Source organism: Phalacrocorax aristotelis, chromosome 2, assembly GCF_949628215.1.
Source record: "Phalacrocorax aristotelis chromosome 2, bGulAri2.1, whole genome shotgun sequence".
Taxonomy (NCBI): Eukaryota; Metazoa; Chordata; class Aves; order Suliformes; family Phalacrocoracidae; genus Phalacrocorax; species Phalacrocorax aristotelis.
The window spans coordinates 64,117,699-64,137,318 of record NC_134277.1 but is presented as its reverse complement, the minus strand read 5'-3'; the positions used below and the strand labels follow the sequence as shown (position 1 = coordinate 64,137,318).

Sequence of the window (19,620 nt, the reverse complement as noted above, 5' to 3'; positions counted from 1 at the left end):
GAATATTTCTCATAACATAGAAAAGACATCTAGATTTTACATTGCTGCTGCAAAATGAAAATCTTGGAGTGGGAGAGCTTACCTTTGGTTTTTCTTGATAGAGACAGCTAGAGTAAGTCAGCATAGATCCATCTAGATGTAGTGCAGCTGCACTGATTTCTATCTGTTCAGACTCTATACCTGTTTACTTAAGAATAAGTGTACTAGCTGCAGGGATGATTCTTCTAGCTACATCCTTACGTGAGATTACCCCACTTTTAAGTACAAGCAGACGTTTCTGTGTATCTTTTTCTTTTCCTTCACAGACTTTTATTTATATTATGTTTCTGTATCTCACATGCCAATGGAAATCAGGAAAGGAAATTAATTTGTATGAATGGACTTCATAAATTTCATGATTTACCAGTAATGAAATCCTGGTTTGCAGAATGAGAAATAATAGGGCTTTTCCAAAATATCTTAATCCTTGGCTATGATTAGTGGCATAAAATGAACCATTCTTTCCTATGTGTCTAAAGTCCAAGTTGTGCTCCATGTAGCTATGTGATATTCTTTCCAGTCTCATGTCAGTAAATAATTGCAGTGCTGCTCTTTAGTCTGTCTCTGACCTTCGCTATGCTTGCCTTTCTTGAACAAAAGCTGAGAATCATGACAGATTGATCTCCTTCTGTGATCTGATCCAGTCTAGTGTGAAAGGAAAGTTCATTAATCCTACTCCCAAATTCCTTAACCTGTTTACCATAAATGTGTTACTCTATAAGTGTATGTAATACAGCACAGCCATAACAGTGCTTAAAACAGAATTAAGCAGTACCTCATATTTGCTAACTACTACTACTTTTGCAGAAATACAAATTCACTTTCTTTATATTGTCAAGGGTGACTTTTTTGTTAAAAAAAAAGAAAAAGTTATTTTAACTAGTTTAGGGTTTATGAGTTTAGGCTAGAATATTCTCTAGTCTGTCTAAACTTGGCCACTTTGTGTAATTCTAGTTGTTACTAGCTGACCATGAACCAAAGATGCTTTGTGTTTTAAGGAGCCTCTTTTGGGGATGGGGAGAGCCAAGTAGCTCACTGTCATCTTGTTTTAACAATTAAAAATTGTCAGCTGAGCTGTGTACTCAAGCAAAGCAAGGATTTTTAGGCCTAGAGAAATGGTTTAGAATCTAGAAAAGAAAAACCACATGCTACTAAAACCCTGTGTATGGTTTTCCATTATTCCCTGGAAAGCAGGTAGGGCTCTAGGATCAAACTGTACCTTTGCGCATGCGCATTAAAAGCAACGCACTGAAGTAAACACAGAAATGTGGTTGTTCTCTTTGAGTGGTAGGAGTTAGAAGCAGGTCTGTTGCCATCAGAGAAGTTGTGTATGCTTCAACATTCAGGCAAAATCAAAGAACAGATCTACTTGCCTTTTTTGCATATCAACATTTAAACATGCCAAATAATCTTTAGGGAATAATGAGCAAAGTAGGGTGTTTACAATGCAGCGACTCATTCTTTCCTGCCAAGCCATCAGACCTGTACCTTGTGCATTTGTAGACCACCTTTACATACCTGCCTGTGTTTAATAAGGACTTGATGCAAAGCCCCTTAAAATGAATAGGAATTCTTCTGTTGTCTTCTGTGCTCCAACTTGCAATCATGAGAACCTACCACTTGATGCTCTTAAAAAAAGTCCTATGTTAAAAAAAAAAACAAACAACAAAACAAAACATGAAAATCTCTGATACTGGGAGAAAATTTAAGGGCCCAAAAGTTGGTGTAGACATAAGTTATAGTTCCCAAAGTAACTGTAGAAGATTATATTACATTAATATGTAAAGGTTAACGGCACATACAATAATCTGAAATACTGTCTGTATTGTAGTGTTGACGGACTTGTTGCAGGGTTTTAAGAACCCTCATTTTTGTTGTTTGGGTGTGCTGATATTTAAAGCAATATTTGTGTTGGTTACAAGGCCTTGGCCAAAGGATTCTTAAGGAGCCTGTCATTCTTGCACATTAAGTAGTGGGTAAGTATATTTCGTGTGAATGCTGCATGCCTGTTTCTGTCCCCCTTTATGCCAGAAGGAAAGAGAAATTTCTCTCCTGGAGTAGTTGTCGTACAGGTATGTAAGGTCCCTTTGTGCCATTTTGGAGGTCTCTTGAGTTGCTGTACTCTTTCATGAGGTCTGTAATGAGACAATGGCAATGCTGTACCATGCATTCTCCATAGAAAATGGGATAATTTCAACAATTTTCCATTTTCTGTAATGTTTTTCTCTGAAGTGGGGGACCTTCTTTATGTGTACAGAGCTTTCTTTTGCAGCTCTTCATAGATAGCCATGACCAAGAGAAAGCATGAAAGCTTCCAAGGCAGAACATTCATCCTCGCTTATCTGGCCCTTGGAGACATTAGCTAATCGAGGCACGATACTCCATACAATAGGACAAGTGCTGTAAAGCTACCTCTGTTATCCCAGCGAACATGGAGACTTATCATTCCCATGGCCATTCTACAGGATTTGTTTTCTTCTGACAACAACATCCACAGCCTACAGTGCTATCAACTCCAACAATGAATCTGATGCCGACTCTGTGTGTTATCGGCTCCCTAATAACTGTCTTTTTTTTTTTTTTTTTTCCCACCCCATTTGTGAGAATTTGTCCCCTGGAGCTCTTCTCTATCAGGCCCCTGCAGCTGCTGTTATTTTAGATATGGCAGGAAGTAGGTACCGGAAAACAGCGAGAGCTCATAGCACTCAGAAAAATCTAGAAATTCCTCTGATTTACCCCAGGCTCTGGCTCCAATCAAAGCCAGTTGCAAAAAAAAAAAAAAGGAGGCAGGCGTGTGTCAGCGGGGGGAAGGCCCAAGCTGACAACTGTCTCTGGCCGGTTTTAGCCATCCCCTTCTGCACGGAACCAGGGGGATGCTCCCCATGGCCGTGCGAGCCAGGGAGCGCTTGGCTGGGAACGGCGTTCCGTGCTGCCCAGCGTGGCAGAGCTTGGACTGGCAGGTGGGCAGCCCCTCGCCAGCAGGCGCTGCTGCCAGCACCCTCCCCCGCCAGCCAAGAAAACCCCCTCTCACCTCCCTAGGGACATGCGTTTCTAAAAGCTCATCACTTTTTTACACTCTCCCTTCTTGTGTACGATGTGCGCCTAAAGCAGATCAGCTTACCCAGTCGACCGGCAGGCTCCCATAAATGCTTTTAGCAGCACTTAGCAAAGGGTGCCAGCCAAAGGTACTGGTGGAAAGTCACTAGAGCAAGAAACTTGCATCACTACTACTAGTATTATTATTATTACTACCGCTATTATTCTTATTGTTATCATTTTACAGCTCAGATGGGATACTTCTTAATCTGCTAAGCAAATATGTTTTTAGCCTCTTTGAATACCTTTTAAATAAGGCTCACTCTGGAGGTTACTTCTGAAAGAAAAGAAAAAAAGAAGAAATGATAAAGAAAAACACCTCCAAAGCTTTCAGTTCAGCAAGCGGTTTAGAAAAGAGACACCACCACCCCCATATACAAAGACATACACGGAAAAGATACTACCTTTAGAACTGGTTTTAATAAAGAAATCTTCCTCTTTGACACAGCAGATAAGGAGGAAGATGTCCGCCCACAGACATCTCACACCATTAGCAATCTAGTTAACATCTGTAAATGTTTTAGGGGAAGAAATTACACTTTGAGACATTTCTTTTGTAATTACAGGCTCCAGATGAGATTTGTTAGAGCAGGGAAATGTATCCCATAGCGACTGATGTCAATAGCAAGCAGTCCCTAAAGCCAGCCAGGATTGGGAAAGCCATGCTGTTTGCTGCTCTTGGCACTGCTCCCTGCTTTCACAATGTCAAACTTAGAACCGCCTTTATATGCACTTTCCATTTTTTTTTCCACAGTAGCTGTTGCCAGCAAGCTGTAAACTACCGTATATCACTCAGATTTAAGAACCTAAACTTTAAAACAAATTAAACTCTTGTTGACATTGTAATAAAAATCAGAATCGAACTGAACAGCTCAGTAAAACTGCACTTCAATTATTTTATGGATTTAAGATTGTTTTCTAGGATTCCCAGACTCCCAATACAGCAAAGTTATTTCCTCTTGGCAGATGTCTGGAAAAAAAAAATATCATTGAATGGATAAAATTATGTGGCAGACACTAGGTTGAAGCCTAAAGGGAGGAAATGGTGTCTCCCCAGCACCTGTAAATATTTGCTCTGTGTCTTGACCAGAAGAGCCTTTCGTCCGAACTTTGAAAAAAAATCAAGGTATTTATTTTGTGAGTTTTTAAGAAAATAGAATTTTCATCTGTCAAAACCCAGTTCCTACCTAGGTGTTTTTGTGGTTTTGAACGAGAACGGCAAATACGGGTCCGACCCACCCTTCAGAACCATGTCCAAATGCAGGTAAATGCATGCAGCACACGAGTGCTTCCAGTCGCTGGCCTCTGCTTATCTTTAATCTCCCTACTTAGCAGTTCATGTTGGGTATTCTTTTTATGTTTTTTTTGTTTCCTATTCTGTAAAATGGAAACAGAGGTTTCCATCCAATTAATTGCCAGGTTTCCATTCTTTATAATGTTTCCTCTCAAAACAGTTTGGAATGAAAGTATTTCAGAAATGTGTGTAGACGGAAGCTACTGGAGATAATAATTTGTTTCATGTAACCGTGTTTTACTAAAGGTGTGGTGCATGAGAAAAGCTGTTGCGTGGAGCAAACAACAATTAGCTTACACAGCCTTTCACCAAAGCCTTTGTTGCACTTCACTTTTTTTCTTTCATCACATCAGTGAAATGTCCTTTACTGTCCCTAAGGCCCCAGCCTGAAAAGTGTTGTGTTCCCAGTGTCTTCAGTGAGAGCTGAGAACGCTTGCTGGGTCGTGTTGATACCTCCTGTCACAAGGATGCTTCTGAAGATTGAGCCAGATGTTGTGCATCTGCATGCCCACAGCTAGGTCTCAGGGTCTGCATGCTTCAGCTGAACTCCCCGGGGAGTGGGGAGCCACCTGTCCCTCCGAGCAATGTGTGGTTGTGTGCGTTTTCCAGAGCTGCTGTGGTAGGCTCCATGTATTTGCTTCCTGATCTGAATTGGCTGACTTGACCCAACTGAATCTCACATAAGCAGCCAGTTTTCTTCACTGTATCATTAACAAAATTTTTAAAGCTACTCTTGAATTACTGTTAAAGCTCTTCCCACTCTGTTGCCTTGAGCACCTCTCGAAGTGCAGGCCAAATACCTACTGGAGTTTGGATGAGCTGCCAGATCACGGCCCGGGCCATGGAAGCACCCTGTCATTTCTCAGCTGTTGAGAAGTGAGGGGTTTGGAGTCCAAGTACTCAAAAAGAGGCAGAAAAGAAGTCTGTTGCACACTGTGAGAGGTTGTTTGGAAAGCATAATGCAAACATTTTGAATAGAATTTCAGGTCCTCAAGTGTGCTTGAGAGATGAGTGTTGTACGCCTGTGTTTCTCAAGTGCCTTTTTCCTAGTTGTCTACTGTTGGCCGCAGGTTGCTGTGCTTCGTTCTTGGGGCAGAATAAATTTCCTCTCTAGTGGAGAGCACTGAGCTTCAGCATGGTTCTTGTGTCAAGCACTGAGCTGCAAGGGGTTTCTTCTTCCCTGGGAGCCCGGCTGTGATCCTTACTGAATTTCTGCAGCCGTATCTGGTGTTTTTTCTGTTCACATTGCTCAGTCAGTCCAGCCTAAGGAGCCGTTCTGCAGCTTAACACAGCATGTGGGAAAGGAGAAAAGAGGAAAAGACATTTTGCCATGTTTGCAGCTCTGTCACACTGGGACCATGTACAAATAAGAGTATTCTTCCAGCTGCTCTGATTTGAGACGCTTGCTATAGGCGGTTTTAGCATCCAAGGATTGTTGGAGTCCAGCAACTGTCCAGACGTGGTGGTTTTCTGGGGAGAGCACCTACTAACTCCAACTCCCAGTGCGTGGTTTCCCCACGATGGCCCAGCTTGCATTGATATGTCTCCAGTGTGCCTCCATTAAATCAGCCTTTGGATCAAATCTTCCCAGCCAAACTGGATGGGAGTTTTGTCATCACAAGGTCTTTATCTAGTATAGTTTGTGAGGTGCAGAACCAACACAAGAGTATCATTAACCACTACCAGTGCTATTCTCCAAAGAGCCACAACAGAGATGACGTGCATTCCTCCCTGAACTCTAGCATTCTTCAGCAACAGATGCCGCCGTGGTTAAAATAAAATCCTGTGGCATTACATACAGGTCGCATTATGGTGGTGGCCAGGTCATCATGCCACAAGCAAATTTATCACATGACAATTTGCCTTCATCATTTTTTGGCAGGCTGTTTGCAGCCACTAGTGCAGATTCCCAGAGCTAGCCCTGCTTCTGTGCCCACTGCTGAAGGTTAGCAGCCGTGTTCCATCACAGAAGGATTTCCCCCATCTAGCACATCTTTTCCCAGCCTAGCCCCCCAGGAGGCTCATAGGTGGATTTCTCTTCCCTTATCAAACACATTAAAAACTTTATTAGCCCCACCCAGCCTTTTGCTTCCATGGAGCAGCAGTGTGGCTGCTCACTGAGTCATCTCATGGACATAATTTTATATGTCTGAGCAAAAATGCTGTGAATTAGGGGTTAGCAAACAAAACGCAGGCCTCACCACAGCCGACATGGGAAAGTGGCCCAACAGTGGCTGCCCTGCAAAGAAGCACATAGGCACATTGTGTATTGTATACGCAGCAGCATCCTAGTGTTGTCCATGCCTTGGTGCCCTCTTTGCTAGATGATGTGAATAATAGCATTGATCTCTATTTAGCAAGTGCTTTAAGGTTTGCTGATGAAAAGGGCCATAAAGGAAAGAGGTGTTGATGATGGTGATGATAATAGGGCAAGTAGGATCCACATAAAAAAACCCCAAACCTCTCCTTGCTCAAAAAAAGATCAGATGGACCCTGTTTTAACCTATCCTCAAGATACTTTTAGTGTTGAAACTCAATGTTACTCTTACTGATGTTGGTCAGACTTTAAGGCTGGTGGAGTGGAAGAAGATCTGAGTCTCTTGGCCGTTCTCTGCCAGGGAAAGAAAAGGGCACTCAGCAAATAATCCTGTGTGACCCAACGTGCTGCTTGCTTTCTCCCATTCATTATTTCTTTGCTTAATTTGATATGCCCAGCTGCACATGAGCTGTTTTTTTACAAACAGCAGTGCAAGGTGGCTCATTTTGGAGGATTCCAGATGATCACTAGGGGCCACACTATTATTACATAAAGTCAATTAAAGAGCATACGTGCACATCCCATTGATTTGATTTAGAACTAACAAAAGCTTCAGTAATGTGCAATTACAAGAAACTTAATGACCCCTTTATATTGAATGCAACTTCTGTGGCACCTAATATGCTTTGATGAATTGCTCATTATGTGCAATGTTGGAAAAGCTTCTAAAAAGATTAATAATTGTATAATCAATAGAGAAATTCAGTCTTATTTGGCTTTTTTAAAACTCTGAAAACAGTAAGTCATAGAGATTATGGATCTTCTCTTGCTCCCTTTTTCCTCCTGTACCCCCAGAATTTTCTTTTTCTAAAGCTAATCTGTCACTTTTCCAGCATATGGAGAAACCCCTTCTTGCGTTATGTGGAAAGGCCTGGCCTGGTACAGGATTGCCATGTGGGGTCCAAAGGCTGCCAGCAGAAATCACTGGTGCTGGGCTGGATGTGTGCACATGGGAGGCTCCTTGGGCAGGGCAGGAGGTCCCCAAGTAGCAGCCTCCAGCATTAGGCTGAGGGCTTTGCAGCATGGTCCAGACCCATTCCCCCTCTCCCATTCACTGCTTGTAAGCTTCGGGTGCTGCCAGCCCTTGGGACCATCAGGTGGGCTTTAACCTTGCACCTCTAGCCACAGGATACTTGGAGACCCTCGTGTCTCAAGTGTTGCCCACACTGCGGTTGACTGCTAGTTGTGAGGTGCTGCAAACCTTGTGGGATGGGATCAGAAATATGAGAGTAAAAAGGAAAAAAGGGAGTTTCATTTCTGTTACATTCAGGGTTTAATAAATACTGCCAGTGATGTCTGGAGGCTAAAAAACAGGCAAATGCAGAATTGCTTTAGATTTGTTTAGATTTTGAATCCACTATCCTCATGCTTCAAGGCATGATTCATGAGTTTTGAACACCGGGGGTCTGACAGCACTCTTTTACTGTTGGGCACTAAACTGGAAAGTAAAAATGATCACCAGGATTAGTTTGTATTACTGTATTTCTTAATGTGGGGGCAAATTTCTGTTGTCTCTAGCAAAGCAGTGCGTGCTCTTCCTTATTCCTTCCTGACTGGTACCCACAAAGCTTCCAGCAGTACCGACCTCAGGTTTTGGCTGCCTTAGGTAGTAGCATTTGCGTAGTTCTTCTGTCAAGTGGAAATTTTGTGTAAAACGTAAAATATGTCTGTTTTGTTTCCCTTACAGATGCTCTTAGGAACGTAAACACATAATTTTGGTTAAAATGTGGTTTATTTGTCCATTGCCCAGCCCTACCCTCACACGCGTGTGTATGTGTGTGTCAAACGTGGCTTGCATCATACCGGGGCAGATCCTGCAGCCTCTGCACAGCCAGCCCAAACCCGAGCCGCTCCAGGCAAGGCTGACCTCAAATGAGGGCTACTGAAAATTCCTGTTGACTCTCTGACTCTTTGGTATAAAAGCTAAGCCAGGTTGAGTGCAGCCACACTCAGACTGAGTATAAAAATGAGCTAAAGTTTAGGCCCCAGTGTGTTGGGAATCACTGCAGCTCGGCTGATTCCTGTGCTAATTCCCAGCAGCTGGGGAATTTATCCCTAAGTGTTTGCAGAGCAAGAGACGCAGGGCGTTCCCAGGGTTGCATATGGGAGGGATGAAAAAAATCCAAACCCAGGAGTTTTGGTGTGATAGGATGGGACTCATTTAGTCTGGGCACCTAGTCAAGAGCCCCAGTTAAATTACTGCCACACAGTGCTGTCATCGCACTGCAGCGAGGAACCTTTCCCATTAGCCCTCCGCAGCGCAGCCACTGTGGGAGATTTTGCATTATTTGGAGTTGTTCAGCTAAATAAGGCAGAAGGTAGAGCAGGTAGGAAAATGACTCCATGTTAATGGCTGTCGTGCAAAACAATACCATCCATCGTGCCAAGCTGATGTTTGTATGGGAGGATCATGTTTTATTAAAACCTGCTACTTGTTGTCACTCACTTGCTCCACTGTCCTATTCGCTGTCTCCAAAAATAGCATGCCCTGTGGTGGTGTCTTATTATGATTAAACAGATAAAAATAAGTTTAAGGTTTAAACACATCCAGGACACCTGAGGTAATACAAGATCTGACTTCTTTATGGAACGTGTGAAGTTATATTTTCCATTGCTTCACAAGACTTGTTTTGTTTGGTTTTTAATTCAGTAAGCTTTAATGTGATCTATAGTTTCACATTACAGGCTGGCACCTCAGGAATTTGTATCACTATTTTCTGAATTTTTCTCTTATTCACAGGACAATACTTACTAGCTTTGAAGAAAGAATTTTTCTAAGCCCTACTTTTTTCAGTGATTCTTAATAATTCTATGTTGTTTTTTGCAGCTTTCATATGGCAGAAAGGAGTGCTGCTTATCAGGAGTGAGGAATTAGGTATCCTGATAAAAACTGTAGGATTTTACTCGTGTGATGCAGTTTATACCAGGAGCTTCGTTTCTTCACTTGCTGTATATTTGTCTATATTTAGCCATTTTCCTCTTCAAGTAAAATCTGTACACGGAGATAAGGGAAAACGTTTTTCCTCCTGTGTTTCTACTTCCTCTGCAGCCATTTGCAACTTTGAATTCCTCTTCAGTGATGCTAGTATGTGACATTTCATCTGAAATGAAGGGCACAGGAGCCTGATGGAGCACGATGTGGCATCACTGGTGGAAAAATCCGAGGGCAGTAATTATAGACAGCAAAGTGAACGTCATACTACGAAGCATTACTACAAGTAGCGTGGTGTCAGCATCAAGCTCATAGACTCACTCCAGAGTTATGTTTCCCTGTCCCTTTTCATATGCTGAGTAGTGACAGCGTGGTCACAGCTGTACCCAGTGGAGAGGAAAACACAGTCCCCGGTCCACGATGCTTGCAAGCAGTGAGCTGTTGCCAACAGTGGAAATTCAGAGCACTTAGGGGTATGTCTGTGCTGTGTAATGAGGTCTGTGGAGCGATCCCTGTTCTGGGAGATGCTGTAGCTGTACCGACCTAGTAAGGCTTGACCTGGGCTAGTGAATTCTGCTGGAAGGCAAAAATGATGAGCCAAATTGAGGCAGTTTTGCTTTCAGGACTGCTATTCTTTTTTGAAGATTGCTCAAATGTGACACCTAGCCGTGCAGTTTCACCCATGTCAAACATGGTCCAAACGTGGTATCCAAATGTGGTATCCAAACATGGCACCACATTGCTTGGGCAGTTACATCCGTCTAAAAGATGAAGCATTATTGTCCAGACACAGCAGAATCTAGGCATAATTTCTCATAGGCTTTTCACACACGTAGCTTGAAAGATGCAGCTGGTATTACTTGTATTTTCCATGACACGTGCACAGTCAGAGCAGGTAGCTTTTGTTCCTTTTTGGCAAGAGAGCATTACAGCATCTGAGCCTCCTGCTTCGGTTCTGCTCCATGGTAGAGATGATGGCCTCTACCAAGCAAAGCAAAGCAACCAAGCAAAGGTTGGTTGGTCAGCTGTGGAAAAAAAGCTTGATGTGACCCTGAAGGCCAAGATATTTTGGGACATGCCATGTGGCTCGTCCTATTGATAAGGAAACCAAAAAGCATCCTGAAAGAACCGAGCTGATGCTGTCACTATTTATGCAGTGACAGGGACACATGTACACGTCCAGTGAGTCACAAGGTGTCAGCTCTGCGCAAAACCTCTCAGTCCCCTTTTGCTTCAACTCTGTCATGCCCCTTAAAAAGGAGTGGAGCAGAGAGCTACGAAGCTTGCTCGTGAAAGAGAAGCATGCAGTTAGAAAGGGGAGCAACAAGATACACCTCACAGCTCTGTTACTCAGTCTTCTTGTAGAAACCTCTCCGGGCCACTGCTGAAGTGGATTGAAGTCAATGGAAAGACAGTCGTTGACTTCCGCAGCCTTTGGTGCGCTATGTGAGAGAGACTGCGAGACAGTGGCTTAACCCGGACAGAAACTGGAGCCTTAATGCTAGTGCTAACAAAGTGAACAGAGATGGGATGTGTTTTCAAAGTGCCAATGTTCCCTCTCAAAACTGTAGACTCAGCTCCGACCATGGCTCTCAGCCCACCTTCCATTTTTTCAGACCCTTGGGAGCATTCGCCTTTAGGAATATGAAGCCTTCCAAGCTGTCATGTTTGTAGGCCCAAAGAGCTTCCCAGTTGTGGAAACCCCCACATATGCCTTCTCCCCACTCCCTGCACCACTGACCTTGCAACTTCTTTGATCTGAATGGGATTGATATCTGAGCTGGAAGGCAGAACTTTGTCTCAGAAGAGGAGGTATTTTATTAAAACAAAAGTCCACAATGTTATCCGTATTAGTAGTCAGATACAAGGAAAACGGAAGACTGCAGAAATTTAAAAGTTTCGCCAGTTGATGGGATCCATGTATAGCCACCAAATGTTAAAAATATTCCATTTCCTATGAAGTTCACATCTATATATGGAACCCACATTTGCTCAGATATATCTGGTTGTCCTGTTCTGTGCAGGAACCCAAACTGTTGCATCGGTAAGACACTGATTTTGCTAATTAGTAAAGCAAAAATTTCCATTGCAAGGCCATTTTAAAGCAAAATTAAATACAAGAAGAAAAAAAAAAAACTCCTTATTAAACTAAAATGTGGTATAACAGCTCACCACATCCTGCTACTGTGGCATCTGCTGTTTAGCAAAGGACAGGTTCCTCTTTCAGACTCCATGACAGGTAGAGAGGTCACGTGTTACCTGCATTTCTCAGCACTATTATTTTTTTGACTCTTTGTCAGTGGAAAAGCTGAACGTGACAATGGAAAATATCAGTTGAGGGAAGGCATTGTGGGGAACTGTAGGTGTTAGCTATAAAAGCGACAGTGGCCCCCCTACCCAAAGCCAGCAGAAAAACAGTGAAAAAAATCTGATGACGAAGGTGCTGTAAATCATTGTACTCAGCTGTTTGATCTGTTGCTTTAAGGGAAGTGTTGTGCTAATCTAGGCATTGAGAATTAAACATCTTGCATGCCATTCCAGATCTGCTGCTAAGCTGTATGTAGGAGCTCCAGCAAGCCAGGTAATTCTCTGGGTCTCATCTGTGCTGTCTATATAATGGGGCTTTTTGAGTACTTGGGTTATGTTGTTTTAAAAATGAGTGTAAAGCCTTTGCAACCTTTCTTTGAAAAATGTTGCCCTCATTCAAAACACAACTACTTCTGGAATGGCACTACAGACGTGAAGGGATGCGTATCCAAGCAGCAGCGGAATCAGAGACCAGCATTTGGTTTAGGAATGAAACTCAAACCCAGGCCAAAATGCTGCTTGTACTGAATACTCCTGTTCCGTGGAGCACACACAATCCTCTTGTAGTTAGAGGTTTGTAAGCCAGAACTTGAGCATTCAAGACAACAACCAGCTGACTCTTCTCAATTATATAATAAATATTTTGTTAGAAAGGTGGGAACTAAGAGAAAAATATGAATTATTTTCTCTGCATGAGCAGTATATCTTACCTCTCTGGGGAGTTCTGCAGTGGTCCTACGGGATCAAGTAGAGCCCTGAGGAAACCAGGGGGAAGGTGTGTGATGGATGGCAAGGGAGATGATGAAGAGGGAACGATCAACTCATTCACACAACACATGAATGAAATTATCAAGAAATAAATTTATTTTTAAAAAGTACTTTTTCCACCAGCGCATCCTTAAACTGTGGAACCTGTTGCTGCAGGAAACTCTGAAGGCCAAAACAGGTTCAGAAGGTTATTAGAAAACTTCATGGAATAAGGTTCATCAAAGTTCACTAGAAACAAGGGTGCAGACCTCCTCTTGCTCACACAGCCCTCCAGCAGAGTAAAGGTGTACTGAGAAAGCATCACTGGAGGTGTGCCTGGTTCCTATGCTCTTTCCCAAGGAATTGGCTACTTGCCATTGTGGTAGATGCAACACTGGTACAGACAGACGTGCAGGACACTTCAGCAGAGCCATACTTCAGTAACAGAATTTTTGAGTAGCTGTTGAGAGGGACAATCTTGGGTCAACCTACAACAAGAATATTTGATGTTTTCTCACCAAAAGAAAAAGTGTCAGTTTGGGGTCAAAAAAACCATTCCAAAACACTCCTCTAGATCCAAAATAAAACATTTCCTGACATGCAACAAAAATGTTAATATGGTTTGGAGTATTAAAAGAGGCAAATATTCCAGAAATTTGAAATAAAGAATGCTGATGCTAAAGACATTTAAAACTATTTGAGAAATGTAATCCTTATTTTCATGTAGTTTTGACTGATGCAAAACTGAATTTTCCCAGAGCAAGTTTTCCCTCAACATCTGTTTCTCAGACCTGGAGGGAGAGAGGAGTGTCTTCACAGGAGTGCTAGACCATGCAGCTGGAAGTGGCAGGGAGCATCCTTCTAGCTGAAGCCAGAGCGCATCACCCAGCACACTTCACATGTGCTTGCCGCCTGGTTTCCCCCTGTTCCCACCCACCAGAGGGTTTTCCTTCCAGCCTCAGGTGCCTCAGTGGGCAGCACGGGAAAGCCCGCTCTCAGCACACTTCCCCTTTCAGCTCTCATGTTTAGTGCTCTCTGCTAGCAGTCTGCCTCTACAAGATCAGCTGCTTTGCCAGATCACGTATTGCTCCACCTGGGCCTTGTGCTTGCACCCTCGTCCCTCTTTGTAGGTTTTTTCCACTGCGTTATTGGGAATTTTTGCATTTTCAGCGCTGCGGTGGGTAAAGGGGAACAAGCAACAGTGAAATAAAGAGACCCGTGTCCGAGCCATGCTGTCTGTGGGCCACCATGGATGACAGAGATGTTGAATGTCCTCTTGGTGGTTTTGGCCCCATTTGATTGTGAGATCTGGTGGCAGTGGGTGCACTTCGGTTGAGGTTCAGTTAGTGAGTCCATGCTGACATTGTGTAGTGACTGTTGCTGAACAGCTCTCAGATGTTGTTATATGAGGACACCAGGCTTGACTGCAAGTCATCAAGGTATCAGGAGTCCACCTCTATTAAGAAAATAACATATGTACAAAAATGAACAATAAAGCCAAAGGTCTAATTTGTATCCTGTTGAAATCAACAAGCAAATTATGAGTGATTTTGGCTGGGAACAGATGGGTTTGGCTGCTGAGAGCTAGAGAGAGCATGACCAAAGGACTGCAGTGGTCTCATGGGCTGAGCCAAGGGCAGGTGGTCTCCCACCTGAAAGGGAAAGTCATCTCATCGGTAGGGTAAGCCATGTCTCCCACAGCACTTGAGTGACAGAGGATTCAGCTGAGGGTGCGTAGCATGGCTGGAAAGGACAGCCTCTGAGTGCCTAAGCCGATTTTGGAGATGGACCTTTGGCTCTTAGACCCTCAGGCCATCAAGTTGCTTCCAAAATACTTTTACTAAATGCTTCAGTAGGGGAAAGTGTAGCTGGGGAATGTTACTTTTGAAAGTTTTACTGAATGAATCAAGCGAGAGTGCCTTGGCGTGTGCTATAGCATTAGTCTGAGATTTGAGATACCTGAGTGCTAATCCTGACTTAGATGGGGAGCTCCTCAGCTTTTCTATCCTCCTGTCCCCATCTGTGAAATACCAGTGATACTTATATTCAGATTTTACAGAAGCACTGTGAAGATTAGTTATTTAATGTTTCTAAGCACTACCTCTACAAAGACTGAGGATTGCCTTGAGCAGTATCTTAATTTTATTTGGTGTTACAAAAACTTTGAGGGAAAGTGACACTGTCTGGCCCGTATGAGAATTTATTTTTATTGTCACACTCAGCACCAAGATATCACTGTGTGCTTTTGCTGCATACCCAATGTTCCTCTGAGAAGTTTATCAAAGAAAATATCTTTACAAAAGCATCATGGAAAACTCATCCCACAGAAGAAGTGTGCTGTTTGCATTCAAGGCAGAGACTCAGTCGCGAAAGCTGTCCGGAGTCTTGCAGCATGTAAATGGGGCAACACTTCTTGCTGCGTTCAGATGCATGCAGGGCAGTCTTTGTTGCAGAGCAGGGCTTGCTGCTTGAATTTGTTTCCGCTGTTTGGTAATATTAAAGATGAACTCCACGGCACTCTCAAGAGAAAGAACTGCTTTGTCTTCACATCTCATTTCCATACCGCTCTTAGTTTGCTGCCATAAATAGATAGTTACAAATACAACTGATATTTCCTTTCTGAAGTATGGTGTGCCTATCCATTGGTAGAACTGGTTTCAGTGGCCAGGACCTGTGACACAAATCCTGGCTGATTCATGTGCTGCAAATTACTAAATGGGCAATAGGTCTGCAGGGAAAAAAAAAAACCAAACCAAAACCAAAAAAACCCACCAAAACCAGCAAAACCTAACAAAACCCCCCCCAACTAATTGCTTCAGGAAGTTGGTTTTAGACAGGCTTGGTCTTTTCCAGAAAACACGTGAAGTTATCTGGATGGCTGTGAACAGCAGCCCACAAGGAAAGGAAATCGCGGGATTTTCCGTGGTTCTTCCATGACGTGGGCATGTGTTTCCCACTCCTAGCAATGTTAGGGAAACTCAGAAGCGGTGATAGCCTTACTGATGGCATATTGCCTATCTTCATGTAAATCAGGTAGCAGCAGTCACTGCAGGGAGGTGGGGTGGAAATAAAAGGGATGTTGTGTAGTCCACTGTAGATGGCCTTTGCCAGGTTCGGTCATTTCCTGTCCATCTGCCAAAAATCACAAGCTGATAAATGGACATAATTGGAGTGTGGGAAACTGTATTGCTTGATGAACTGCAGGGGAGGGGGAAAAGAATGAAAGAAGACTCGTGGATAAAGAAAACAACATTTTATCAGTAGAGATGCAGCCTGACTGGCTGATGCTGAGATAGCAGACCTTGTTTATTCTTTTCTCTGACTCTTACCAAGGGTTTTACCTTGCTCATCCCTCCCATGTGTCTGGGCAGTTAGGAGCGAAGACTGTGTGCCCAGTGAAAGGTCACCACAAAAGGAGGGTATATATTTAAATGTGTTACCAGCTCCAGGGAATGGTCAAGCCTGCAGCAGTTTCTTTTCTTCTTCTATTTTTTTTCCTAATAACATCCCACAGTGGAAAAAAATCAGCACATGAAGTCATATTTTATCTAGGCATTGCAGCTGCACGTACCCAGGTTCAGTGGCTTGCAGCTTTCTGCCATCAGCACCTACCATGGCTAACATACTTTCCAAACAGCTCTTTTTACAGAAGGAGTAGATTATTCTAAGATTTCCTATGGTTCTCTTTGCTTTATGTTTCCAGGCCAGTTCTAGAGCAAATGAAATGTTTTATCTGTAACTGATTTGAAATGTTAAATATGTTTGATGCAATCAAGGATCCAGAATGCTGCTGTTCATGTGATGTCTGGTTTTACACAGTATTTAGCATGTTAATAACCTTGGTTAATCCTGCTGTTTTGCACTGTGATTAGCCTGTACTAGCTAACTTGTGATGTTACGCTTCTTGTTCGGAGCTGTGCTGCAGCCATCAAGGAACAGACACAAGTCTGGGGGGGGCTGTGTACTGAAGAGACCCACCAGCAGCAGTGGGATGCTAATCAATTCCTTTTCTCTTGTCTTCTTCCTTTGCAGTAAATGAAATTATAAGGAATGACCTTTCCAGCACCAATGTCCATTCATAGCTTTCAATACGGGCCTAGTATGAAATCCACACACACTTTTGACTTAGCTGGCGTGTCAGCTCGAGTAGAGAGATACCGAATAAACTGAAGATGTTGCCTGGTACCGCTCTGATCTTCCACCTTACTGAATGTCAGGAACTGAAGATTTACCTCTTCCTTACAAAGAAGTAGCTCCTCAACTTCAACTGATGAAACAGCTTCTTTAAAGAAAATCATCTCAAAAGAAAGAGGAGGGAGTACACTCCGAGACAGCACGTTTCATGGGACAAAACTAGAAAACTCAGCAAAATCTTGAGTGCTTCTTCCCCGTGCTGATGTTTTTGGCATGGCACCGCTGGAATACAGCCCTGGAAGTGCCTTATTTTACCAGGTTGTGGCATCAGGGCATTTTTAATAAGCTTTGAATTTGCTACTATTAAAAGTGTTGGTAGGTGCAGAAACTATAGAGCTTGTGTTCTGGAGAGTGATATTGGGAAAAAAGCGTAGGACGCTGCAGCGAAGTAGGGAACGCAGTCACTGCTCCAGCAAGATGCGTTTATGAATTCCAGAATTTCTTCAGCTTTTCCTCTGCTGTAATGTACAGCCTATTGCCTTATTCTCAGTGCATTTCAAAAGCCTCCTGATTTGTCATCATCTCAGCTTTCTTTTGCATATTGTCTTTATTATGTGCTAATGAATCATAGGGTTAGTGGTAGCATGTTAAGATTTTGATTTTAATCTGGCTTCAGTCATAGCACAAGTGAGTTGAATAGCACAAAATAAAAAAGGTTGATGGACAAAAAATTGAAATCTATCTATTACATGATAGATGAATGTGTATGCATGTACATACATACTAGTATATATGCATATATTTATATATGACAAATAATATAGATGATTGCCTAGTGAGGGCACTGAATTTAGCAATAATTTCAACTTCTGAGAATGCATTTCAAATCCACAACAGATATTTCAGCTACTTCTTTTGAGGGTTTGTTGCACCTAAGGCAGGTATGCATTTTCTTTCCTCATGCAGTTAAGCAAGCACTTTAGATAGGCAAGAAGGATGCATACAAGATACATGTTATTTACCAAATGACAAAAATATGAGTTATAGTAACTGTAAATACAATTACGGAAGAGTGTAAAATATTTGTTCAGTTATAATGTTATTATTCCGCAGAAGCCTTATAACTCTCTGCTACATGTATGAAAAAGAATATTACCAAAAAACCCACAAAGGTTTAATATGCAGCGCTGTATAGTGTGTTTTCAGATTAGCTGATGTTTCTGGAGCTACAGGTAGGCATGTAGTGTAGCCTTTAACATTGTATTTTTTACAATCAACCGCTTATTATATAACTAGCAACAACCTATTATTTCATATAACCAAAAAAAAAAAAAAACCTAAAATAAAATAGCATGACTTAAATTAAAAAAGTTTAACATTAATATTGTGCCTTAGGAATCTGTGCCCCCTTCTGGAAATCCACCTGAACTACACCTCCGTGCTGGGGTGGCTCCTTAACCCTAATGCAATGAAGATTGAACAGGTTTCACAAAAAGGTGAAATCCTCCTAAGCGTTTTAAAACATTATTCTGTATAATTATGTCTTACTTTCTTTAGAATAAAAATGAAAGCCATATTTGTCACATTTGCACATTACTGTGAAGACATGAGAATATAATATGGCTACATGTACATAATATGCTGTTATTGGTCATTATAATAATCTGTTATTCCTCACCTGTTTAATCCCAGTTATTTACCCTGTATTTAGCACTGTAGACGTTGCATGAAGCATTTCTTATAGACTGCCATATGAGAAGTTAAAAAGCTCGACAGATGTCAGCTTGACTTGTAGCTAGAAAAGAGATCCAATAAAGCAAAATGTTTTGCTGGAAGCTAGTCTTAGAGTGGTTCATTTTATGTTATGTTGACAAATCTTCCTTCCTCATATAAAATAAGCATTTTTACATTTTATATATGTCAATAAATATATATCTCCGTCTCTTCTATTTGAAGCTCTTTGCATCCTGCTGCATTCTGCTAGTATAACCATCTTAGTATGGAAGTAATGTCTCTTGTCACCAGACTCTTCATCATTTCCCTGCGTTTAAAGATGTTGCTGCCAAGGAGAGAAAATGATATATGATACCATTTTCAGACTTTAGTCTCTCAGTGTTTCAGAAATGTCAACAAAGTGCACGTGGAGGAATCTCTGTTTATGCCAAAGCATTTTTTTATTCATACGCATAAACACCTTGAGTGAGGCTTTTACAATACAGGACAATTCACACATGCACACAGACACACCCTCCACATGTTCACATTTCAGCAGTAGTTTTAGCAAGGTTTTCAACTGTATTGTTTGGATATGTTGCACCTCCTTCATCCTTATCTTTATTTTCCTCTTCAAGCTATTTTGGAAAAAAAAAACCAAAAACAACCTGTTACTTTTAAGCCTGGATAAGGGAAGATTATGCATCTCTTGTATATGTATTCATAAAATAAAAACAAAAGCAGAAATATTTCCCGTATGAGCCTGCTCTCTTGTTTTTGTATGTGCGTTACGGTTGTTGCTGTCAGTTTATGAAAATGGTTTTCGTCAACCCTTTTTTGAAAACAAAGCAAAACCAAAAAGCCACAATGCTCTGAACGTAGAGCATAGTCCTTATAGGTACGTTCAGAAAGGCTTTTGCCAGGGGTGGTTCTGGCTATTAAAAAGAGCACGCTGGATGAATTTTAAGTGGTGAAACAAATTGCCTTATTGATCATGCAACAAAATACTTGCATCTGTATATATTGCTTGGACAACAGCTT

The 19,620-nt window shown here is 42.1% G+C and overlaps 1 protein-coding gene across 4 annotated transcripts in view; it reads left to right on the top strand.

The window, feature by feature from the left end:
• Positions 1 to 19,337, top strand: part of NFATC1 (nuclear factor of activated T cells 1) — a 117,734-nt gene extending 98,397 nt beyond the window's left edge. For all 4 annotated transcript variants that reach the window (XR_012659037.1, XM_075083867.1, XM_075083870.1 and 1 more), the window contains one exon: positions 16,765 to 19,337. Coding sequence is in view for 3 of the 4 variants with exons in the window: in XM_075083867.1 (XP_074939968.1) it covers positions 16,765 to 16,814 (50 nt within the window). In the remaining variant the exon portion in view is untranslated. The remainder of the gene's footprint in view (positions 1 to 16,764) is intronic.
• The last annotated feature ends 283 nt before the right edge of the window (positions 19,338 to 19,620 follow it).